Source organism: Pleurotus ostreatus (assembly GCF_014466165.1).
Source record: "Pleurotus ostreatus strain PC9 chromosome Unknown scaffold_8, whole genome shotgun sequence".
NCBI lineage: Eukaryota > Fungi > Basidiomycota > Agaricomycetes > Agaricales > Pleurotaceae > Pleurotus > Pleurotus ostreatus.
The window spans coordinates 679,737-704,623 of NW_023503163.1; the positions used below are offsets into that span (position 1 = coordinate 679,737).

At 50.7% G+C, this 24,887-nt stretch overlaps 8 protein-coding genes across 8 annotated transcripts; 3 read left to right on the forward strand and 5 right to left on the reverse strand.

The window, feature by feature from the left end:
* Positions 1 to 5,744: 5,744 nt before the first annotated feature.
* PC9H_010540 (uncharacterized protein) lies at positions 5,745 to 7,230 on the forward strand (the record flags this gene model as incomplete). Its single annotated transcript, XM_036780033.1, has 3 exons — positions 5,745 to 5,877; positions 5,933 to 6,991; positions 7,043 to 7,230. 3 exons carry the CDS (start codon positions 5,745 to 5,747, stop codon positions 7,228 to 7,230), a joined length of 1,380 nt encoding a protein of 459 aa, XP_036627416.1.
* Positions 7,231 to 12,864: 5,634 nt separating this feature from the next.
* FPR1_2 (FK506 binding protein proline rotamase rapamycin-binding protein) lies at positions 12,865 to 14,025 on the forward strand (the record flags this gene model as incomplete). Its single annotated transcript, XM_036780034.1, has 7 exons — positions 12,865 to 12,994; positions 13,368 to 13,408; positions 13,467 to 13,524; positions 13,586 to 13,652; positions 13,708 to 13,766; positions 13,818 to 13,873; positions 13,927 to 14,025. The coding sequence occupies 7 exons, from the start codon at positions 12,865 to 12,867 to the stop codon at positions 14,023 to 14,025; spliced, it is 510 nt and encodes a 169-aa protein (XP_036627417.1).
* A 1,857-nt stretch (positions 14,026 to 15,882) lies between these two features.
* On the forward strand, positions 15,883 to 16,929 carry PC9H_010542 (uncharacterized protein; the record flags this gene model as incomplete). The annotated part of the gene is made up of 5 exons (XM_036780035.1): positions 15,883 to 16,155; positions 16,212 to 16,431; positions 16,490 to 16,624; positions 16,660 to 16,735; positions 16,821 to 16,929. The coding sequence occupies 5 exons, from the start codon at positions 15,883 to 15,885 to the stop codon at positions 16,927 to 16,929; spliced, it is 813 nt and encodes a 270-aa protein (XP_036627418.1).
* Positions 16,930 to 17,160: 231 nt separating this feature from the next.
* On the reverse strand, positions 17,161 to 17,578 carry PC9H_010543 (uncharacterized protein; the record flags this gene model as incomplete). The annotated part of the gene is made up of 2 exons (XM_036780036.1): positions 17,161 to 17,198; positions 17,284 to 17,578. 2 exons carry the CDS (start codon positions 17,576 to 17,578, stop codon positions 17,161 to 17,163), a joined length of 333 nt encoding a protein of 110 aa, XP_036627419.1.
* A 518-nt stretch (positions 17,579 to 18,096) lies between these two features.
* PC9H_010544 (uncharacterized protein) lies at positions 18,097 to 18,974 on the reverse strand (the record flags this gene model as incomplete). Its single annotated transcript, XM_036780037.1, has 7 exons — positions 18,097 to 18,161; positions 18,220 to 18,277; positions 18,328 to 18,375; positions 18,428 to 18,436; positions 18,497 to 18,609; positions 18,669 to 18,791; positions 18,929 to 18,974. The coding sequence occupies 7 exons, from the start codon at positions 18,972 to 18,974 to the stop codon at positions 18,097 to 18,099; spliced, it is 462 nt and encodes a 153-aa protein (XP_036627420.1).
* A 1,124-nt stretch (positions 18,975 to 20,098) lies between these two features.
* On the reverse strand, positions 20,099 to 21,761 carry PC9H_010545 (uncharacterized protein; the record flags this gene model as incomplete). The annotated part of the gene is made up of 5 exons (XM_036780038.1): positions 20,099 to 20,758; positions 20,820 to 21,110; positions 21,166 to 21,290; positions 21,338 to 21,667; positions 21,716 to 21,761. 5 exons carry the CDS (start codon positions 21,759 to 21,761, stop codon positions 20,099 to 20,101), a joined length of 1,452 nt encoding a protein of 483 aa, XP_036627421.1.
* Positions 21,762 to 21,954: 193 nt separating this feature from the next.
* Positions 21,955 to 22,608, reverse strand: PC9H_010546 (uncharacterized protein; the record flags this gene model as incomplete). Its single annotated transcript, XM_036780039.1, has 1 exon — positions 21,955 to 22,608. The coding sequence occupies one exon, from the start codon at positions 22,606 to 22,608 to the stop codon at positions 21,955 to 21,957; it is 654 nt and encodes a 217-aa protein (XP_036627422.1).
* A 272-nt stretch (positions 22,609 to 22,880) lies between these two features.
* Positions 22,881 to 24,823, reverse strand: PC9H_010547 (uncharacterized protein; the record flags this gene model as incomplete). The annotated part of the gene is made up of 10 exons (XM_036780040.1): positions 22,881 to 23,125; positions 23,186 to 23,240; positions 23,293 to 23,334; positions 23,389 to 23,421; positions 23,480 to 23,626; positions 23,673 to 23,856; positions 23,922 to 23,991; positions 24,039 to 24,107; positions 24,159 to 24,500; positions 24,808 to 24,823. 10 exons carry the CDS (start codon positions 24,821 to 24,823, stop codon positions 22,881 to 22,883), a joined length of 1,203 nt encoding a protein of 400 aa, XP_036627423.1.
* Between the last annotated feature and the right edge of the window lie 64 nt (positions 24,824 to 24,887).

The window sequence follows — 24,887 nt, forward strand, 5'->3', positions numbered from 1 at the left end:
CCTTGGCACAAGCTTCGCAGGCAATGGAAACTCTGTAAAGCCGCACCCAGTGGATCAGCCCACATCGCCCTCTAGTGCGACGGCAGAATAGGGGAAACCAAGGGGTTTCGACGCCGTTCATCCAAATCCACTCATCGTGATCACTAGGTTACGTTCGCTCGGGCTTATGTTCGGACAATCCAACAATCCAAGAAATCAGCGCTGCGCCGCATCGGCTAAAACGTAACACCAGATTCATGTTTCATTACCGGCCTAACAGTGCTACGGACGGAAAAATACTGGAAGAGGGTACATAGGCCTTGTATACAGCAAAACACTTCGTTGCCAGCATGTAACAGAGGCATCAAGGATATTCTCCGGATGTATGTATACGGCGAACGTAGGTGCAAGTTATTTACCTGTATAAGCGGCGCGTAGATGGCGCGACATTATCCTGGTTATGCGTGGTGATATACCCTGGCCTTGATAACACGAAGATAATGCGCGGCTAAGACATGAAATGTAAAACGCCATAGCAATAGTACTTGTCACTGTGACTGTTGCGCTCGGGTAGCAAGGGCGTGAGCAACGACGTGATCCCTAATCAAGCGCCTGGGTAATCTACGTCCATGTCGGCTGGGGAAAGCCACCATCCACCGACGTCAGCGATACATTGCAATCACAAGAGAAGGCATAGTTGTGACACCCAGGGCGCTCTGGCACAAGGGGTACTACGACATCCAGGACAGGCGGTGCCGTGATATTTCGTCCAAGGAACTTGCCGTGATCAAACGGGCTGTAATCCGGGGAAATTGGGCAACTGGTAAAGTACTGCATAGGCCACAAGTTCTTGGTTGTAACGTCGCCACGAGCACGAGGCTTTCCGATGCATGGAACTCGAGGCAGAGCAAACGCTTCATCGGCGAAATCGTCCCGGAGGAGAATATTCGTCGCAAAGCGGAAGTAAAGCAAGCTCCACGCCCGAAGATCCCTCCGTGAAGGGCCAAGCAGATAGTCGGCGTAGCGAAGACATGCGAGAGTGGGTTGACAGAAAATATGTTGGCAAGATATGCAATCATTAGCAGTGAGATGAGCTCACGGCTCCAGGTACAGATGGGCCAGAGCTATCCACAGGCGCGTCGGAGCCGTGATACTAACCTGAGGGATTTGCCGCAATCGTCTGCATGAATAGTCCGGGGTAAACACGGATGAATGGTGCGATCGCTAGTACGGCTGTGAGCGAGCTTGTGGTAGTTAGCATCTTGGTAGCACCTGCTAAGTAGTGAAACGTACATAGATAGTAGCAAGCATGTGCCAGGTAAGTGTCGGTGCGGAGGGCGTTAGCAGAAGCAGACGGAGGTAAATTTGCTGAAGATGGTATCACTAACCTCCTAGTTGCTAAAGCTCGTGGAGTTATCAACGGAAAGTGGCGGAATCGGAGGTGTCGTATATGTATAGTTGATGGTCGTCCCAATTCCAACTGTATGTCTAGACGACATAATCACAAGGTGGCTATCCGATAAGATCATCTGCGTTTAGTGGGCAAGGGGAATTGCCGCTGCGGCGTCGATTGAAACAGAGAGGAACTGGAGAGGAGGACAGATAGAAACGAAAAGATAATCAGCGGCGTCAAATATCTACTGGTGGGATATTGAGTAACTGCCAACATACGACGAAGGAGGCAAAAAAAGGCAAACCACGGGCAGCGTTTGATCATGCCAAGTCCGCGATAAGTGATGGCGGCCTGTATAGATGTCCATGAGGTTATTGCAATTGCTGTTGCATTCCTGTTGAGTGGGTGGCGGGATGGGGAAGGGAACTACAGAGACTAGGTGGGATGGAGGTAAAATCCCGGGGCTACCGACAACGTTTGTTGTTCTTACACCACAAATGTTTAGTTCCGGACATGTTGACCGCACCAGCACGAGGGATAATCCGATAGCCTAACCTACGACCGCAATCGGAGCATCTTATTGCACTGGGTCCGTGAAGTCGCTCACCAACACCATAAAGATGAACCAACACGGATTGGCTGAAAGATTGCCACTGATCCTTGAGATTGGTTGACTGAGAACTGTAACGCTGCGATAAGGGGAACATAAAATCATGTACCGAGCGTGAAGTCCACCAGTACGGTGCACGATGCACCCAAAGCGGTGCTTGATATGTCGTGAGGCGTGATGCCATGCACCCATCTAAACTACCTACCCTTGCTTAAATCAGGCTCAATATTGACGTAGCATAGGAAACCCCTCACCACGGACCACAGGTAGCGCATTCGGCGTTGATTGAGGGAACGAGGGAGAAGTCAACCGTTGATCGAACCCCCTATGTCATGATAGCCACGCGAGAAGACCCTAGCAATGTTCAAACGTCCAATATCGCAAAGGCAAAAAGCGGAGGACTCCGAGTATTTGCACTGGCGACTGTGCATCATCGATATCAGCTGTGCCTGGAAAATGCCTCCCCTCGACCTAGCTTGACTGTCGAGTGATATTCCTGGCCTGCCATAATTAGACATATTCAAGTGACGCCGATTGGGCCATCCGCTGACACCTCGAACGAAAGGGACAAAGAGATCGACCTACAAAGACAAAGACCAGCCACAATACGTTGTGGCACAAACGGAGCGGATTCAGAATTGATGATCGGTTGATCAACAACAAAGTGGAGGCTTGTTGCAGAAGCCCCTATGCGCCGTTCTGGCCAATGGCACGATGGCCGGGTGACCAGATGGTGATTCCATTTCCCTTTGACCTTGTCCTTGGGATGGTAAGTACGTAGACTGTCTCTTTGACAAGATGCTAACTCGCACAAAGGATTGTGGGGCCTCCCATTGGCCGAGTCGGTCACAGAGAGATTGCAGACTTGCAGAATCGCTAATAGAGCCAGCTATTACAACTGGTGGCGCACCAGGCGCGCGATAGACCAACCTATCAGAACATCATGCATATCTTCACAGCCACCACTACTACAAGCAGTATACTTACGTTCGAATTGAAGCGCGATCACTTCTACTTCCTCCCTAGTCCCTACAAGCCCCTACATCAACGAAGCACGTTCCACGCAGTCTAGTATGTATACATGATCTTCAGGTTCACCCTATTCCCTACGAATACCACTGATCATCCTGGCATGACAGCGAGCACGAACGTCATGACCAGATGCCCGACAATAATTAGCCATATGAATACTAATTAGAGTAAGTGCACTGGGTTAGATCATAGATGATAGTGGCTCACTTGGGCGGACACGTAAAAGCACTGGCTGTCGGCGCGATGTCGATGAGACGTGAACGTATGAACGTAAGATATCGCTCCGCCCATCCGTTCGGTTTCAGTCTCCGTGGCCGATTAATCCGTTAATGCTTCAAGACGAGTTTCTTCTATCGTAAAATTTCTCGAGGCCGATATTTGTTTGAGACTCAGAGACTGAGACGCGTTACGGACTGGATAGTTTTTTAACAACGACCGGGAGCAATACATCGAACCCGAAGCGGAAGGCTCAAGTCGACGGCGGTCACTCGTACCAATGAAGGTGGACGTAACCGACGTGAGTACCAGCCAGTGATATTGCGCCGCACGGTCAGGCTGCTGGCCAGTAGACGCAGATATGTCGGATTATCCAGAGATGGCTATGCGGCTGAAATCCAGCCAATTACAAACAGCCTCAGGACTCAGCGGTCGTTCAAATGCCTCCGTGGTATAGATAATAGGGTGTATGACGGTGCACTCTCTCGTTGGTGCAGGTTCTGATTGGTGGAAGCACATCGGGGGCCAGGAACGACTCGGAGATGGTGGCTAGCTGAGTTGATTTGATGGTTGAATGACTGAATGCTATTGAGAGGCCCACTCGGGGGTCTGAGAAAGTCTACGACTAGGGGACTCAAGGGGAGTACGATAAAGTCGTCGTAAGAAGCGATGAACCACGGTCATGATCAGAACGTAGCACGATCGTCGTCCCAGCGGAAGCCTGAAGGGATGCGCTGTAATATTTGCGCTAGTCTGGCGGCGTCACCAAACGGAAGTATTTTTGAGGAGACTTCGAACGGTTTTCCAAGAAACCCTGCGCTAGTATCGCGACCACGGCTCTGGTTGCCTCCGGGTACACACTTACCCGCTCAGGCCGCCGCTTTCCAATTGGCCTGCCTGAAAAATATTCGATTTTTCGTGTTTTTGCAAGTCAGCGCAGTGCACCAAATTGGCCCTGAGGCCTGGGGTGATGAACATCGCACCCCAGATTTTAAGACATAGAATATTCAATAATGCTCGTTGGCTATAGCAATAGCCTATGGCTGAGCAGGGCCCTGCAGTCGGGGTCGGGGATTTGTTTTCGCCTGGTTTTGGCAATAGCGAGAAACATATGGCATGGGTTGCTTACGCGCGAGACACGGTTGCCCGTTATGACGCGGCGGTTGGAGCGATATGATACCGTGTTGTTGAACTTTACCTCGTGGCGCAAGAAACAAGACTTTCATTTTGGCTCGGGGGGACGCTTCTAGTTCTCGTTATGAAACTTCTGTCTTGAGAAGTAGGCTAACGTCTTTTGTTACCTCATAGTGTCTTGCCGGTGGGGAGATTTGACGACAAGCTGATCCGCGCGAGTTGCAGATTTAGTTGTTGGAAACATAGCAGCGATCACGCGCGCATCCTACGGTGGATCCTGCAACACCAAACCTACATTGTCATTATTCGGATTCACCACTGTCTAGTTGAGAGACTTTGGAACGCGACCACGTCGAACCGGAGCTACAGGAGCTAAACAGACTCTGGGGTAACAGCATGGGGTATTGACGCCTACGTTCCAGTTCCATTACCGGAAGGAGGTCAACGTTGACGCAGACGGAAGGTGGTTCATACATCAGCCCCGGAACTCTGAGCAAGCGTATATGGGCGGAGCCTAGCGGTAACAAGATAGTTATCATGGCGATCATTCGCCTTTGTGCGTGAAATTCAGATTTAATATCAGTACTTGCCACTCAGTAACACCATGCTCTTTGGGGACGTCGGAGGTGTGTGGCGATCACCAAGTGACCAGGTAATATGGAGGCGCGCCAGCCTAGAATGTTAATCTACAGCCCAGAATTGCGGGGGCGGATGTAATAATCGACGAGCGAGCACAAGCCGATTGCTTGTAGACGCCGCGTGGATGTCCAGGAGGCGTCTTATTTCTGGAGACGCGGGGAATCCAGCGTACACGTTGCGGTGATATGGAAACGGCAGTCTCAGTACGAGCAGGAGGACTGCGGCGGTCACGAGTGCCTGAACATGCGCACTCGAGCAGTGTCTCGGAGAGCCGGACTCAACGATAATAATGGATTGGCTACGACAATAGATAAGGACATCGATGAAGAGAAATAGGAGAGAACATGGCCGGGTTAGCTAATCACCGGACAGATGCATGTGCTCGGGGTTGGAGGAGGGGAGGCGGCGGGCCGACGGGAACTGGGGAGTTGAGGACACAGCCGGAAAGAATAAATAATTGGGGACTGAATATAAAATGGGGAAATTCCCCGGGCAAGGGATAAGGTTGAAGGAGGTAGTAGTGCTATTACGTCTCAGAAGACAACCGCGGGTCCTCGGCTACTGTGATTGGTGGACGGGAAATAATATTTCGGGGAATCGGGACGCAAATAAATAAATAACTAAATAAATAATCTCAGGACGAATCTGGGCAAGATCTGAGATGAGGATTATATATAAAGAGAAGGGGGCGATACTGGTTTTCGGTGATATTCCGACTGCCCCTCTCACTTCTCTGCCAACATGGACTACGACGATGCCTGGTGTCCCGTATGCGGACGAGAAATCATCCCAAAGCGCTACCTAGTCCCCATCCAACCAGACGCCCCGCCTGCTCCCGCCCCCGCCCCGCCCCCGAGCTCGCCCCAGTCTTCTCGTGAGTCCCGCCCGCCTTACTGATTGGTCTTTTCCTCATCCCTACCCTCCATTAGCTACCAAACTCAACGGTAAAAAATCAAAAACCACACGCACTCGCGTCGCTGGCGGCCTCGTTCAGGGAACGGGTCGTGTTAAGCCCAACGGCGCCCTCAAGCCACCCCCGCCACCCACTCCCGCTGTGGAAACAAAGACCACCAACTCAAAGGCGCAGCCTCCCCGCACCCGATTGGTGATCGACCCCGCCCCGCTCCCGCTCTACTGCTCCGATGAGTGCAGAGTCGCTGACATGCACTTCTCGTCCGACATCCATCCTCTCGGCCACGCTACCACTCGCTCGACCCTTTCACGCTCGCCGGATTCCATGTCTAGTTCTACAAACACCTCTGGTTCCACCGTCGACTCGCGAAAGTCCAGCAGCTCCGGCTACGGCTTCCCACCTGTGCCGCCTTTGGTCACTTCGACTTCCATTTCGCCGCCTTCATCAGCCGACGAATGGGAAATCTCACCCACGGTCCCTTCGAAGCCCTTTGACGCTAAGAAGACACTACGCAGTCTCGTCCCCGAGCCCCGAAAACGGCAACAATTCGGCAACTACATCGTTCCCCCCGAGCCTCTCAAAGAGATTCGCGGATGGACAGATGATTCGAATGCATGGAGGGCCACGGTTTACGGTCTGGTCGACACGGATCCATCTGATCTAGCTGCGCGCCCAGAGATGGAGGAGGTCTACCGCAAGCACAATGCTTGCGCCCACCGTGCGAAAGGTGTCTACTCCACCGTTGGCACGAAGGATATTTCCACCATCCCCGCACCTGCACCTTCGCCTCGATCGTACGAAGACGAGCTCTTGTTATACAACTATCACTCGTCGTTTGTCCGCGCTCGCTCGCTAACTCCGTCGTGCGCCTCAGGCAAGTCGCGGTCTCCGCCGACCAAGCAACGCCCTCTGGTTCATCCCTTGGCCCAAGGAAAACTCCTTGCACCCAATCTCAAGCTTCGGGACCACACCGGATCATGCTCAAGCCTCTCCAGCTCCACGGTTCGCTCTCCCTCTTCGAAGGGAAGTCAAGTCGAGGGCGGAGCATATGGGTACAAACGTCCAGTTATCGAAAGTGAGTAACGCAATGCTTCTTGCATTGTTGCAATGTCTTATCGTCCTGTAGCACGCTCCTGGTCATATGACAACGTCCCCACCTATCAACCAATGAAGATGCCGCCCTCCATCGAGAAGAGGAAGGTTAAGCAAATTGTTGACGGCGTGGAGAAAGAAGTCACCATCGAAGTCGAAGTCGAGAACAACGGCAAACGCCTTTTCAACTTCCCCGACAAAGAATACTACACGCGGCGATGAACGGCGGCGGATTCCTCGCATATCATTTCGTCACTTGGCTTCTCTTCGTCTCGCCGTTTAGGTTATACCTTGCATCGATGATATCATTCCATTCCGTATATCCCCTCATCCTCATCCCTCTCATCGCTTCAACTTTGGGACCAAAAGTGCCATAGCATCTTCATTACCTTATCCAGTGTGCATCTTCGAAAGGAATCCTTGTACTTTTTCTTGATGTTTATTGTGTACTTTGTATGGGTTTTCTACGTTACCTTACGGATTTTCACTCTTTATCTTTGTACTAGCCGCCGCCGAAACGTCCACCGCACGCAGCCACCAGGGCTCCCTCTGCGCCGTACCCTCCTCTGCCGCCATTCGCCGCCATCGCCGCCCATGTATCATTATGAAATTCGACGCCTCCTCGCATGCATCGCAATCAATCAACCTACCTACCTTACGACTCCTCATGACCGATTGTTTATATCTCCTTCTCCCCATCACATCGCTATCGCTTTGCTCTTTCCTCCGCTATCCTCCTGGTCGTTATTCGCGGGGCATCTTTTCGCACAACGTGGTCTGCTACTATTACTTCTCGCACACAATACGAGACGATGGGATCGCGAGATACCACATCCTCGTCAGAGCTTCATGGATATTCTGCCTGTACATACTTGTTCTACCTATTTTTACTCTCTAGCTCATGATAATCGGAATGCAATGCAAATTAGTCAAATAACTCGGTGTGATGCTTAGAGATGTTGTAAACGATTGCGTCTATGCTCGGCCTTGCGGAACGCATTGATGGTCTATCTGAATGATACTTTCCTATCGAGGTTTAGTGTTCTCGCTTAGCCGAACCTGTTGCTACCCCTACTTACGCGACGTGCGACGAAAAAAGAAAGTAATAGTGTATATTCGAACAAGGTCCCCGTCGTAGGGTATCATAGGGCGGTATGTTACGCCGACCCTTGCTCATTTTCGTCGTAGGTCATAGGGTTTTTTCGAGCTTCCTTACATGAAACATTGTGGGCGTGATCGTTGACGATATGCGGGGTTTTTAGGTATAAACGGTGAACATGTTAGCAGACAGGCCTGGCCAGATGCTCTTGGTGCAAGCCAAGGTTCGAACCTTTACGTGATCCTGTTGAATGCAAGGCATGGAAGGAGCAAGGGAGGCGAAGAGTCTGATATACGGAATACGGAGTATGTTTCTCCCTCCTTCGGCCGTTGGAGACTGAACGTTATTCGGGTAGCTACCCAACTTCTCCGTTCCGTCTTTCAGGTAGGTTATGTCCTTGAGTCTGATCGCGCCGTTGAATCCCTGCACGTCGTTTATAGGATTACGGAAGTTAGGCGGACGGCATAATGTCGGTGGAGAACAGGTACGTCGATGCAGGTGTGATTATACATACAGTATACGACAATCTTGGATAAAATAAGTCATGCAGATATGCTTAGATATTACGCAGCGGTGGACAAGAAAGTTCGGTTAACGTTCACAGTCAAACGGTCACCGTCAGTGGCGCTGGTAAGCTAAGTATGCACTGCCGTTGATGCTGTAGGCGATGGCTACGGGCAACTGCCACGGTTCATTGGAACAGGCGATGAAATCAGAGAGCTGTTCAGTGCCATGAGGAATCTGGCCCGATGAAGTGATCATGCACCCAGGACAAGCCGAAGTCATTTTTCCGAGCATTCTCCTCTTCTAAGAAAAGTTGAGCGCCGTACCATAGATGCGGAATGGCTGGTGGGTAAGCTTCCACCAATGTGGGCTGACCGTGGACTGTCCGGCGTAGATGGGGCAAGCGTTGTTATTAAGGGACACTGATAGAACAGATGGGGCTCGGTGGGCGGCGTATGCTCGGTGTTCTGGAGAATGCTTGCTCTTTCTCGGCCAGCTCAGTGCGATGTGGATGTAGGGGCAGCACTTAAGCGAGGGGTCGATGAAGCAAGGAAGCGGTATGTGAGCGTTATACGTTTAGGCTAGCTACTTCATACCGGGCTCACTTAGCTCCCCGAGAAATATCTGGGGATTGGCGGGATCATCTTGGGCCAGTGGGATCGTATCTATTTGTCAGTAGCACGATCCATATCACTGCGTTGGTCGGGAAACTTTGGGGGCTGAGTGGCCATACATTTGAATTTTGTTCGTCTGCTATTATCGTAGAAGGTAATCAGTGAGAGCCTTATGCCATTGAGCGCCTTGCCTTCACCTCGTAAAATACGACCAGGCCGCGGTGTCAATTGTAGATCAAGGAACGACTGATCCATAGCATATCCAAGAACTCTCACTATCATTCGAGGGGTCTTGTTCGTGTTCTGGAACCCCCTTCCTTATGTTAAGCATCATATGAAGTTATCGATGAAAGTTAATACGTACCTGACCTCGAAGGAGCTCGAGGTACATTATAATCATTGTAATGCATATGGTCAGGCGTTTTGCAACGCCCGGCAGCCCGACGCCATGGCCACAGTCGCGCGCTTCAACAGGTAGCGTCAGGTCGATATATAGGGCAAGGTCGGTTTGCTACGGTCCCTGCGGTGAGTAGGGAAGACTTAAATTCTGCAAGGGCCACGCAGATGAGCATGATGTACGGACCTGTCGAGAAGGTCACATTGTAAAGTGGGGTTCGAAAAAGTTTTGACTTCAGCGACGAAAGACAGACTACGGGGTACAAGACCGGATTAGGAGTCCTCCTGAACAGAAGCCTCCTAGCTTATCGACGATCCAGGACGACGACGATCCTCGATGGAAAGCCTATTAGCTCTGAGTGATGGGGAATCAACGTTAAGCAAGGAGTGTATACATCGCCATCACCACGGGGTAGTGTTGATAGAGTGAAGGTTCTATGTACTGCAGACAGTGGCAATAAAGCTAGCAATAAACAGCATGCCATACGCCTGTGTGTAAGCGTATGTCAGAGTACACCACGATGCTTGTGTAGGGGGATATAATGAAGCCAAATGCGTTTGAAGGGTGAATGCTGTCGGCCTAACCTGAAGCTTCGTGGTGGCAAAACTTCAAGTCTGGTGGGAGCTGTGGCAGAGAAGAGTCGTAATTGCCGTGAAAGCTGTGCTGATAGCAGCGTCTTATTTCCTTGACACCACCACCAGAAGCAGGCCTTCCGGCCACAATGTATTACAGTTGAACAGGCGTGTACACTCGAGTCTCGATCCACCGCAACGGTGCTACCAAGTAGACGGTATTTCGGGCGGAAAAATACTTGCCTGTGAGCGGGGGAAAGGAGTAGCCCGTCGCTTGCATTCCTCGTACTGGATCCCGGTGCTAAGGCATGGTCTAGACTAGCACCCCTCCATCCTAGCGTAGCTCGCTTCAAAGCGAATTAATAGCTTTCACGCACGATCTTAGACTTCGCCATAAGACTGAGTTAGGTGAATATTGACAGTACGTCCACCGAGTGACCCTATGTAGCAACTTTAATGTTAGTGTGTGGATCATTGCAAGCTTACGACACGAACGAACCTCACCCAGAGTCGCCGTGAAGTTAGCCCACCGTTGCTTAATCTCATACACGCCACATGTTTGGTTGACCTGACACCGACGTCACATATCGTCCTTGCATTCGGGTTCCCTTTTACGTGGCTAGCGGCAGCCGATGATACTTCTTGGATGGATCCTAACCGAGGCGCCATTCGTCATAGACTATCATCGTTTGCGCAGTCGAGTATGTCAGTGGGTCTCTGTGACGCTCTAGGTCCGCATATGTGCACCATACAACGGGACTCAACGCCGTTTTGACACCGTTTGCCAAAAACAGGGTCACCTGTGATGTATACTGCTCGTTTCTTAGCTAAGTCGTGGTAAATAACGGACGTACATCACACTCACAATATGTCAAACAACTGGTTGTTTGGGACTTTCTATGCATTTCTTTGCGATACGAAAAATGTATTGACGCTTGCCACGCGGACGAGATATAGGTCATGTGCAAAGAGCGTGTGGTCCATCGAAACAAGGGTGGGCAGAATATTATGGGCACTATCGAAACTTTATCAAGTCAGCGTGCGACTGGGAATACGGTCGAAGAGGTCGTGAACGTATGTCTGTATTCAGTAAGCACTAGCAAGGAGTAAAACATGGGAAAACGTGGTATAGAGTTTGGTGGGGAATTCCGTACCTTCAAATGTCCAAACATCCGGGCCAACGGGAGATATCAGGCCGGAGCGAGGAAAACGGCTTGCGTTACGTTGGCGTGTTATAGGTAGTTGCTAAGAGGATTTCCACCAAGTAAGTGACCGTCAAAACGTGGGCCAGATGAGGAAAGGTGTCGTGGATGCGAAGTATAAGGTGACCAAATGCTTCCATTTGACTGGCGGAACCCGACGTCACCCAGCTGCCTGGCCAGGGCCAGGGCCACGCGTATGCGCAGCAGCGGTGATGGCGCGCAAAGTGATTTTCAAGTTGACGCCGAAGTATCATTATCGTTTCCTTCGACCGTGCCATTCGAACAGACGTACTGGCCTGATCATGGGATGAATGGATCGGATGTAATCGGGTACAATCCTTAGCCTGACCAGCACCGGCACATGATTGAGAGATAGACATAAACGGCCTGGGTAGAATAAGTACTAGACGGAGAAATGTGTTCCGATCAACGAGGGAGGTCGCCATCAACGCAAAGAACCGCGGGGTAATGTGGGGAGGGGACGAAGGTTGCCGTATTATGAAATGGGCGTCCTTGCTAGAAATAGATGCGGGTATGATTTTTACTCGAACGGACTCCATTTCGGACTTCACACCAATTGATATTCGATGTGTCGGTAGCCTTGGATGGATATGTCAACTCGTTAGTTTGTGAGAGAACATATTAATTCCCACCGCTACAGTCCCGATACGTCCGCCATGGCTGAGAATATGATCCTCATTTCACAGGCGAGCGGCTTGGCCGGGACCAGCGTGTTGAAGAATTGAGAAACCCCGGCGTTAGGTGGTGGCGGAATGGTTTCCGCGATGGATCCCCTAGTGCTGACAAGTTTTGGCCATTTTGTACCCAGGTCACTTGTGAATGAGCAAAGTACGGCTAACCAAAGGTAGATAATTGTTTCCTGGTTCACAATCATTGCCGACGATATGAAGTGAAATAGATCATCATGGTAGTGTGATAATTGCACCTGCCGACTGGTGAATTGTGACATATATCTATCAGGTAAAATGGTTAGATAGCACAATCTACGCTTCGACTTCGAGAGTCGAGACACACTCGCCTGCATGGTGGACTCCATAAGGTTTTATGAAAGCCGTCCACTGGTTCAACCAGTCCACGACTTCACAGTAGGGCGTCACGGACACTACGGACACATGTACCTCACGTGACTATTTTGTCTGTTCACCTGCATCGGGATTGCACGAACTTTATACCCAAAATATCTTAAACCTTCACCTCCTGTTATCCACTACTGTCCCATCCCATGGTCTGGGTTCTGGGGCGCGTGCCTTTAAGCTTTCGTTCCAAGTACTCTCCCAGACTCCCCTTGAACGTTCCTCCCTCTTCGTGAACCTTCAAATTTGCTCTTCACATTGTCCAATATCACCACAGACAGAATCTGGATTGGGGTACATTCGATCCTCTACAATCTAGGCCTCATTGTTGCTGTTTCGACGCTGCAACGAAGCAGACGCCGTCGTCTGGCAAAATGAACCCCACTGAGCAAGCTTGGGATTTGCACGGCAGCCAGGCGCGCCCAGTGCTGTTATCAAAGCTGTCCAAGGTTTCAATGAGGCCGTTGGCTTCAGAGAACGCGTTCAAGAAGCGTCTCACGGCGTGTACGTTTCTCCAATAGGCATTGATCTGTCTAATCCACGCGTTTATCGACATTTGTCTTCGTGAACGAAGTCCTGTCGGATGGGTAGATTTCGGTGCTGTAGCATGCTCCCAATTACGATATCGAACTATCTGGTTACATCGATGTCAACTCCAAGCGAGAAGACGGTTATTCCCTAGCTGCGTACGATCGTATCAGTTATGTATAGTACCCCAATCCAGTCTTCATCGACATCGATAACAAGTGTAGGCAGTGCTCAGTCTTCACAATCAAGTGCGTGACCATTTCAGATCTCCCTGATCAAGATCCGTACTCCGCTAGCTCTCGGTATAAATGTGCAGACGCCCTTAACATACTCACCTATCCCTTGATAGATCATAGACTTACGGTTAACTCAAATTCCAGAGACATTATGGTATGCGATAGTCCTCGATGTTGCTGCGCCAGCTAACATCTTCCTTGCTTGATTTTAGGGCGTCACTGTTGAAAGGATAACACCAGGCGATGGCCAGACCTTCCCCAAGACTGGTGGTAAATCCATCCATTCATCATGCACAAGACGGAACCCTCACATCACGAACCATCGCTCTAGATACGGTCTACATCCACTACGTAGGAACGCTAACTAACGGCAAGAAGTTCGATTCGAGTAGAGATCGGTTAGGATCATTCGCGCAGTGATTCTCGATTTACTGACTCACGAATATTGGCAAGGGGGTCGCCTTTCAAGACCTTGATTGGTGTGGGGAAGGTCATCAAGGGATGGGATGAAGGTACGCGTAATGTGAACTTGCTCAGTCATTCCTTGCTCACCCGCGATGGAGGTGTACCACAGCTCTCAGTAGGCGAGAAGGCGATCTTGACATGCTCAGCTGACTACGTAGGTCATATTCATCTATGCCTTACGTTACCATCCTCAATAGTTTATGTTAGGCGTATGGATCTCGCGGATTCCCCCCAGTGATCCCACCAGATTCAGTCCTGCAATTCGAGGTCGAGTTGTTGAAGATTGAACCAGCATCACCAGCATGATCCTTGTTCGATATTCTCTTTACTATGGTTTGGTTCGTGCAGGTTGGCATACCCTGCGGCATTACATTCGCCTGGCACATTTTGTAACTGTACTCCCCAATTCGAGATTTGTTTGTTTGATCCCCACCTCTTTCTTACCTATAGTTGCCCGATATCAGATGTAGACGAATCCCGGCGGCTGACAACCTGGATCGTCTTTATTATCGCTGCATCCACAGAGAACAATCTACCATACAAATCCTGTCGTGTCGGTCAGATTACGATGTCCAACGCATGGCTCCAGGGGGGATTGACTAGGGGTTCGGGTTGTACTTCAGGCGCGCGCGTAATGGCTTACATAAGAAGTCCCAATCGGCCCACGAGTCGCGTCTTGAGTCCGAGTCCCAACCAACCGACGACGCGTATCATGGAGTGGCATGCCCGCCTGAGGACAGTCGAAGTCTACCTATGTTCTCTGGGGTACGAGCTTGTTTGACACAAAGAAGCTAAGGGCCTTGCGGTATTCCGAACATCACTGGCGATGAACCTCCTTGCCGTGTCACGGAACGACGCTATTCAGGGCAAGTACCTACTCTAAAGTTGTATCGTGTAAAGTGTGGAAAGCTTACCTTGTCTTTGGATCTAGAATCAACACGACCACGGTAGAAACCCGGCGGCATGATATTCTTGTCGCCTTCTTTGCCACGATTTGAGGCATGACTTTCGTGGAATGTCTTCCATTCATTGTCGGTTATATTATAGAAGACTCGGACGACATGTAAAAGCATTGCAATGTCGCGACCTCATTTCTTTGCTAACTCAAAGCTTATCTTAATGAAAGGTGAGTTCTTCCACCAGTAGGAAGTCCACGAAGCTGACGGCAGGACAAGCAGGTCTATCCAATTCAACCTGCCACGTCGAACATGTCTCCCAGGCCTGAGAAACTGCGAACGCGTAGATGAAACCATCCATGAGACCCTCCCTGGATCTCCCCACGCGGCCCTCGCTGCCTGACGCAGCTGACCTACTTGTTTTCCATGGTCCACTCAGAACTCTGCAGATGGTCATCACAAGAACCAATTCACATTTCCCGGTATGATTATGGCACATTAAAGTGCCTTATTTGTCGAGTGCATATGTCCATGGACGCCTGCCTGACATTCACCTGTCGTGTCGTCTCAAGGAAGTAATCTACAAAGGCCCTGGCGTAATAGTATGTGAATCAAGACCCTTACCCACTCGGCCGCTAATTCATTCAGAACTCTGGGAGACATGTCAGTAAGCCTCGCGAAAGCGATGCTGCATCCATGACCTATGCTGCTGGTCGCCTTCGCCTGGTCTCTGGTGCTTGCGATGCTTATCTCTTCGACTCCTGGGCCATTCTTATCGTGGTTTACATCAGGTATCACCACGTAGGTTAGGAAGCTCGCAAGCGTTTTATGGCATTCTCTACAACTTCGCAACCAGATGCACTCTCTGGACTTTTTGGGCCAGTACTGGATAGGAGGCGGGGACCAGCGCGAGGCCTGCACCCATCGTCTCGAAAACTGTCCTTGCCCCGCGGCGCATGGCCTCAGATGGATTTAGAACCAGACCATGTGCTCAGCGATGCTTACTAGTAGGAGCAGCCGGTATTCATGTTTGATGGATGAGGCATGTATAATGCTTCTCGACGATAGTAAGAGTTTACTCCTATCCTACCAGAGTTGTGACATTGATTAATATAACTGTCGTGGAGCGCAGAAGCTCCCCAGTTGTCTGCTCGTAGATTCCGTGCTCCATCAAATACTACTATATATGGCGTATCTAATACGCCGTCGCCCATGCCACATAGTATATGAAGCATGCCAGCCAAGGTCTACCTCAGAACGTCCAAGCATGGTCCCGTTCGTTTTGACTGCGTTCCTCTCTTCTATCCTCGTACTAGCTGCCAAGAATCCCAAACGTGGGCTTGCGTTTGCGGACAACAACAGCGCAAGAGACCTGGTTCACGCCAACCAAAGCAACAGCGCGATAACATGGCAATATGACTGGGCCGCCTCTCCATCCTCCACACTGGCCTCTTCAGGCATCCAGTATGTCCCTATGCAGTGGGGAACCAACGGAATCCAGAATCTGGCCAACTCGGTCAAGGGGGCCAAAGTGCTGCTTGTAAGCTATTTTCTTTCAAAATTCAGGAGTGGGAAGCTGAACCGTACCCTTATTAGGCATTCAACGAGCCTGATTTAGCGTCTCAATCGAACCTTGATCCGAGGACCGCTGCTCAGCTGTGGAAACAGTACATCCAACCACTCAAATCGTCGGGCATCAAACTAGTTAGCCCTGCGGTCACCAGCGCTCCTAGTGGAATTCCTTGGTTGCAGGAATTTATATCCGCCTGTGGTGGGTGCTCAGTAGACGCCATCGCAGTGCACTGGTACGGGAGTGGTAAGTTGCTCGGCGTGTTCATTCTCCTTGCAGGATGTTTAATATTGCCTTGGCTTAGGTTCCCAATGGTTTATAGAATACTTGAATAAGGTCCACGCTGCATTTCCCTCTCGTCCGATATGGGTAACTGAGTTTGCCGACACATCGACTGATGTAAACAGTAAGAGCACCTACCAACACCAGCCAATCAATGGTGAATGACATTTGCTAATCGTACCATATCAATAGCGGTGGCGAATTTTCTCAAGCAAAGTACGGCATTCATGGACTCCCAGAGCTGGGTGGAACGGTATGCCTGGTTTGCGTACATGGTGAGCCTCCCTTCCCTGGTTTCGCCATCAGTAGTAACCGATCAACCAACAGCGCGAGGATGGCTCAGACCATTACAGTACGCTGATACGACATATTGACTCGCCCATTTTTAACGAACCATATCTAGGTTTACTGGACTCCTCAGGGAACTTGAATAGTCTCGGGAGACTGTATGTCACGCCGTAAGGTGGAAGGAAGAGGTTATGCTTGTACAGCAAGGTTTTGACATCACCATCGACTCACCACCTCACTTCCTACGTCTCCGCCTTTTACGACCTCCTATTGACATACCACCTATTTCTTGTAACAATGCTTGATGGCGTTGTTTTGATTGGGTCATGCACTCTGGGATACGACTTCATCCCTGCATTCTAGTCAGAATAGAAATTGCATTCTTACCTGACATGACAGACTGTATCATCGCTTTTCGATCTTCGTGTTCTTGTCTGATGTATCTAAGCAAGGCCTCGTACTCAGCTATCTCAAGAACCCAACCGTTCATGACCTGAACAGGATTTAGAGAGGATCATGGAAACGCACCTTCAACTTCGTCGTCCGATGGACGAGTCGGCCCTCTCAGTGGACGCGACGCCATAAGCCTAGCTACCTGAGCACGCAACTGTTCGTCCCGCTCGAATTTCTCCACGCGTCGTCGATCGATATCTACGTCCTTCTGTAGCTGCTGCGCGAGATGTGCATCGAGCGTCTGGGATTGCTGTTGGAGGAGAGCTTTGATTTGCTCTAGTTGCACAATGATGGGATCGCACTGAGTAGAGCTCGTAGACGAGCTACCCTCGCCTGTACCGGTCGTCGTGGAGTTCTCTGGCAAGGCCATGTTGGCGCCTGTAAGCCGCGTGCCCAACTGATGATAAGTAACTTATTCAACTATATGAGGATATTGTGTTGCTATAGTACAACTACAATGATACAGGCTGTATCAGCTATACAAGTGTCCTACATCACTAAGCCCACGAGTCGAACAAAGACGTTGACTTATCCGAATCCTGCGAGTCTGAGGTAGCGAGGGCCTCTCTGACTATACGAGAATGTTGGTCCAGTAGTTCTGCCTCGGTGGGAGTTGCCTTTCGTCGCAGAAGTAATATTCTGGAGAGAAAGAAGAATGTAGAACATCAGGCTTACCCTCGAGGAGAGAGGAAGCGGCAACGACACTTACAGACGACACGCCTAGGTATATCAATAACTAAGCGTGAGATCAACGAGTATCGCGGGGGCATGCGCACGTACCATTATATCAGACATGAATAAGTAAGGGAGTCCTATACCGTTATAAAGCCGTGCACCCCTTCGATGCGAGTCAACATTGTACTGGACGATGATAAGTTGAGAGAAGTCCTACCAAAGATAGATTATTGCACCAGGGAGGTTGACTGAAGACATTGCGAGAAATGCGACCAAGCCTATCGGACTGTAGATCGACCTTTGCACTGTACATAGTCAAGGCAAACGAAGAGTTACCTTGCGCGATGAAAGCCTTTCCAAGGGCGCCTTGCGTGCTGCGTATACGGATACAGTGCTGGTAAGGGTAAGTTCGCTTGGCCTTCATCATAATCTTGGACGACTCACGAAGATAATGGTCGCCGTCATGATTGCATCAAGGAGAAAGATGCCTAACTGTTTCCCATGTCAGGCGCTACAATACGAGCAGCAAGCCGACAAAACGCACCAGAACGCACTATTGACAGGGAACAAAAATAGGTAAAGTACTTAACTTGGTATAAGATCTAACACTCACGCCTGACTGGAGGGCGACACGGCGTTTGGTGTCGAACAGACTGCCGCTTTGGGCGCCTGCGTCGTTTCCGAAACAACCAGTGTAGCCAAGCGCGACGTGTATTTCTTGAGGGACTTGACATACGTTCGAAATCAGAGATGAATGGAAACCTGGATGATGAGGAATCGCTCACAAACGAAGCGCGTGCTGAATAACCATAACTCTGAGGCCACCACAGCGAGGTAGCAGGCCGTCAACATGATCAACACGCGTAGTTTGCGGCCAGTAAAAGCGTACGTCCGAATCAGCATGACAGCTACAGAGAAAAGCCAGTCAGTCCCAATTCCCTGTAAACGAAGGGCTCGGGATATGTACCTTGGGCAGAAAGTTGCTGGGAACGGCGACCTCAATCAGGACGGACTCGAGGTCATAAGTGCTGTACTGGCGACTCACGAAGAGTGTTAAACATCCATATAGGGGGTGAACGAGCTTTGCGCATAGTTCTGGTGGGTGTTTGCCAAGCCAAGCCCATAGGTATATCGGACAGGTCTGAGAGGGTTGTTAGGGGCACCCGTTTCGTGATATAACGTAAATGATGAGTACCAGGAGGGGGAGATAGCGACATATCATATACGCAATCTTCATCGACGACCAGCTTGCTTGATGAATCTACAACGGCAGGCGAAGATGAGTCGGTTCGGGGTGGAGACAGGCAAGACCAGCGCACCAGCTCTACTTCTTCGGCGAGACTTCAAGTTGAGACGATCAGATCCCTCGGTTTCTGCACAAGGATAAGGAATACTCACTTGAAAAGCCATTCGTAGACTTGCAACGTGTATACCGCTGACGGGACACTATGTTATTAGACCTAGCCAGCCAAGGCCATTGCACATACCGACAGTCGAATATTGCCCTCTGCTGAACGTCAGAAGAGGAACTTCAATCTAATGGCGGAACGTACATGGTCACAGCGAACGCAGCGGTTGCAACTATGTCCTCCCAAGTGTACATAGCCCGACCTCGCGGGGGAACACAAACGTAGGCTCGCTGGTCAGCCGATGAAGGAGGCAAGATGAAAAGAGAGTCGACGGCTAGTTTTGTATGGGAACAAACATTTATCCTACATAAGCGGATGCGAACTTGCCAGTCTGTACCCGCACCAGGTCTAGCAGGGCCGATTACACTACACCGCCAGACCAGTGCCATCCACTTCACATCTTACTTCCAGGTTGCTTCAGCTGTGGCAGTCCACGGAGTAAGGGCCCACTAGCGTGTATTAGTCCCCCTGATAGTGAGTGCACTGAAGTTCGTCGCAGAGGGCGCCATTGAAGACGACGGAGGAATCCCAATCATGTTACACACGGAATGTCACTCGAAGAAGCGCGTACGCCACGAACCCTAGGCCCACTATTAGAACCCAATATTGCTTTTTTGTCTCACCAAAGAGCAAGTACTCGATGGTACTCTGGCGAAATTCAGGCACCTGCTGGCCTCGTGGCGCGGCGTAGCTGAAGAGGATATACAGATCAACAGGACGCGCAACTATCTGCGCACCCTCTGATCTCTTATAACGAAATGTGAAGCACAGAGATCCCCAAATATCTGAGAACATGTGAACATCTATCACAAAATAGTAACTTCATCCATGTCATCGTCATCCGAATCATCCGCTAATTCAACATCTACCATGCGTTGCGAGGGAGGAGCGGATTCGATCGCTTCTGTTGCTGGGCACGTTGGTTCCGGCGGTAGCGGGTCATCGACGCTGATCTGAGCAATCTCGGCTAACTGGGTCGCGAGTAAGGCTAGCTGCGCCTGGAGGCTAGCCCTACCTGCCATGATGGGGGCACTGGCATCTTGAATGGAATTATTAAGGCGAGTGGCCGATTCAGCACGGGAGTTATCCTCGGTGGGATGTGACACCGTCGCTATACGAGCGTTCGCGTTCGCTTCTTCGGCGTTCATCGACAGAAGACTGTTGAAATTAAGGGCCTTGAGAATCGTCTGAGCCGCTTCCCAAGCCTGGCTGCCTTCCCCAATCTCATCGTTAGACGGTACAGTGGTCGTTGACGAACTACTAGATGTGGGCTGAGCTTGGGGCTGAGGTTGAGGAGGGGGGGCCGGTTGTGGTTGATACGGAGCGGGGGTGAATGGTGCTGGCGAATTTGATGATTGATGATGATGGACGCGAGGTGCATGGGTGAAAGGAGACGACAGCGGTTGAGTGGCGGGTACGGCGCTGATATTTTGAGTTTGTGGGCGCCTTGTCGTACGACGCGATGTCTGAAAATAAAGACTAGATTCAATATGCACGCTTGCGATCAATTACATGGGTAGAGCTTACGTTTCCACCCTCCCATGTGGCGCTGAGTCGATACTTGCCATCGCTACTCTTCTCCAGACGACCCCGCTTGAACGCCTTCTGTAAGGCTTGACTGGCCGACGGGCGAAAATTGGATTGTATAGGGTAATGTGATGCCATCCAAGCAAACAGCTGTTTTGGCATCCAACCCTCAGGATCGTTAGAGTCCACCAGGGCCTCCACTATCATTTCTTCATAGCTAGGCAGATCGTCTGGTGTAACGACGTGCCCTTCAATCTGTCCTGGTGCATACGATGGTGCGGGGGTAGGTTGCTGGGGATGGAGATGAGATGGATGTGAAGGTGGATGAGGATAGCTAGGCGCGTACCCCGGAGGAGGGTAACCGTAACCTGGATGCGGTAAATAAGGATAATTCGGCGGCGGGGGATAGTACGGTGAGTGGGGATAGGCGCTCGGTGGATAACCGTATGGATAAGATGGATGCGGGGCTGGCTGGGCTGGAGCACTGTTGCTTCCATTTGCCTGCCGCGAGGACAAACCAGACTGCACATCGTTTTTAGGGGGTTCCGAGGTCGTTTGCGGTGGATCCGGAGGCTTGGGGGGTTCACGCTGTTGTTCCGACGAACCTTTCTCCGGAGCTGGCTCTGTACGAACCAGCGAAGCCATAGGCGGCTCATTGCTCGTCGGCACTGGCTCAGACGGTGGTTTCGGCTGGAGGGCTGCAATGGCAGCCTTGAGATCTATAGGCCATATACTATGCTTTACGTATTGGGGGACATGGAGCTCAAAGTTCAGGCAAATGTCGATGATCTGCTGGGGCGGCAAAAGAGCGAGATATCGACGTTTGAGGTCATTTTCGGACACGGATTCTGCGACACAGGTTTAATATTTGGATCGGGCTAGTACGTGAAGCCAACCTGGTGGATGTGGTTGAGGAGGAACGTCCGCGTTCCCTGCCTGCATCGTTCCGGATGTGCTGCACAGTTTTTCTGAACAAGGTTCATTTTGGATCTCCTCTTGAACTCCTTCGTGAATATGTGGGAGCGCGCGCGAGCGCTTGATCGTGCCGCTGGCAGGAATCCGACGTACATTCTAGTTGTAAATGGGTACATGGTAAATATATATAGACTGTTTGATTAGACGCTATTCAGGATTTTCAGTCAAGTATTTGCTCTTCTGCCATGACCTCGCCGCCATCTTCACCATGGAAAGGTCCAGCATCGCCCACATCGCCCACAGACTCGCCCTCATCGTCATCATGGGTAGACCCCTTGAGGTCTGGCTCGTAAATCGCTTCGTCCGGGCCATCGTCAGCAAAGGTTTCTGTTCCTTCGGTAAGTGCTGGTGGTATGGGGGCTGCATCACTGGTAGGGGGCTGTTCGAGGTCGTTTACTGGCATTTGTTCTTCAACGAGCACCTCGTCCGCTGGCGGTTCGCCTTTGTTGACTACGGTTTCCTCCTGTAGCTCGCCATCGACAGCTTCCGCTCGACGCTCGCGATCGTTCTTTATCGCCATTCTTGCCATCATCTCCTCCTCCTTGAGCTTTATATTAAGTTCCGCTATTTTGCCTTCATGCATGAGGGCGATGGGAAGGTATTTGTGTCCATCTGAGAGTAGCGGGCAATGTATTAGAGCATGTCCTTTGACCTGGCCGTATCCGCCTAGAGCGCGAGCGAAGAGAATGAGGCATATGGCGAACAGGACAAGAAGAATGTGTTGGTGTGTGGGTAGTTTGGGGGGTACGATGGATCGCCGAAGTCGTTGGCGTACTTCTGACAGGGGCGGTAAAGAGATGTGGTGGAGGACCATGGCGAGCGAGCGAGAGGGAGAGAGCAAGTCCCTGCCGTTTGGTGTTTGGTATTAATACACAAGGCGGGGCAACCCCTGTACAGGCGGAAGTGGCGAAAGTGTCGGTCGCTTTGAAAGCCAACGGACGTAGAGGAGATTGGGAGTGATTGGAAATGGTCAGGTTATACATATTATCAGTGGCGAGCTCGTCATTTCGTAATTGGCGAAGGGCGAGATTAGAGCAGTGAAGAGTAGAGTACTTTATTGAATTGGGAGGAATGAGCCAGGCGCCCCTAGGGGTTCCGGTCAGGAGTAAGCCACTGATCGATATTTCCGCGGTCAGACGATCGACGACTCAATTCGCTTTCGAAATCCCGGGAAAATATTGAAATGGCTTGCGCGAGGATCGTATCGTCGCAGAGGAGGCTCCCCATGAAGACGTTTCCTGGATAGGGGCCAAGATGGTGTGCGATGTTGCCCTTGGTCAAATTGGGTACGGATTTGATGTGGCAAAATTCGTCCTCGGCATTGTCGTTTCCTTCGCGAGACAATTAGTTGGCGTGATAGGGTGAAGAGAGTGGTCATCGGGTACACATACCAGGGCAGCCAACTGTGGTGCCATTGCCGAGGATATGGGTCTCGCCTTTGAGGTGCTGAAAGTGCACTCAGCGGGTGTCGAATTCATGTACACGGAAAATCACTCACCATGTATCCAAGGAATCGACCGGGTACGATAGGGATGACGTCCTGAAAAAGAGTTCGATCAATGATAAGCGACATCTGACGATGAACTACACTCACCCTCTTGTGATTAATTCGTTTGAACTGATTCAACTGAAGGGTGGTCGCCTCCGTCAATCAGAGGAACACGGCGCTGCTCGGAGTGGCATACCTTTGACTCGAAGAACTTGACGAATGCTTCGTTCCCAAATCTTGGGGCTCCAAATGTGACAGTTCTAATGTCAATGTCTTCCGGCAAGTTTAGTCGGAAGTACAGGGAATCCAAGGCGGCTAGGGCACCGCCGAGCGAATGCCCGACCTATGAAGGATAAGAAACAAGAGATTCTTTCAGAAGAGGAACGTACTGTTATAATGTTCTTAGTCTTCTTTTCGTCTAGCAATCGTTTGACTTCAGCAAGGATTTGGACGGCAGTCTTGGCGTGAACACGGCGGAAACCATCATGCACGGAAACCTCTGACGGAATACCTGGGAACAAGGTCTCGTCCAATCCGGTGCGAATCATATTCAAATCAGTCAACAACGCGCAGCTGTTCGAAAGGAGGGTTTTCAATCAACCATGCGTTCATTCGTATGACATATAATGGTTACTCACAGCTCGAATGGATCTGTTCCTTGATGAACGACGACGACAGAATCTTGCTTCGGCCAGTACCCGACGTAAACTATTTCTTTGTGAGGATGGAACTTCTGGTAAAGATGGTTCACTCACAAAATTGAATGCTACCACCATCCCCGCCGAAAAGTGTAGGAACAAAATCAGGATTCTGATTACAGGATCCTGAATAGATTTAACGACACAGCAATATGGCATCGAGATGAATCAACCCACGGCCGCAACTCCAATTTCTGAGGAGGGACTGTTTACAGTATGCTGCCTTGGCGAAGAAACTGAAAGGTTCATAATTAGACACCTGAGCTCCTTCTAGCGCCGTAACCTCAGTAATGGAGTTTGGTGGATCGAGGGTCAACCGGCGAACACTTGGCGAGGGCGCGGGTGCAGCTGTTACCAACGAGAGTGAGATCAGTAGCGCGACGATGATCGCCCTCATCGGTGTTGTCCAGGCGGGGCGTACGACGGGAGGGACAGTGCGATACGCAGTGGGGCTGCAGGTAGCAGCCACGTCACAAAGCATAGAAACGAGGAGCTCATCACTGATGTAGCCTTTGGATCCTAGAATAAAGAAGGATTTTTAGCAAACCGCGCTAGTAGGCGGGTGTCTTGCCAACATACATTCTTGAACATGATTTCAACGCTTGGGGCACTGACATTGCAGAGCCTCGAAGTGACAGCGGTTGGTGATGCCAGCTGCATCGACCAGTGATTGAGGTCGCGGGTTGTCGTGTCGACAGGCGCAGCGACAACAGAAGTCATCGGAACTATTGAAAACTTTGCGATGGCTGGGCCAGTTGGTGCAGAAGACAAGAGCATTACTTTGCAGCGGCATCACATATCTATACCCCTCAGAAGGCCATCCGACCCCGCATTCCCCGCATGGTACACGAAACTAAGCGGGGGAGGCGGCATGGTCACTTTCAGGGTTGCCCCGGAGTCAAGTAG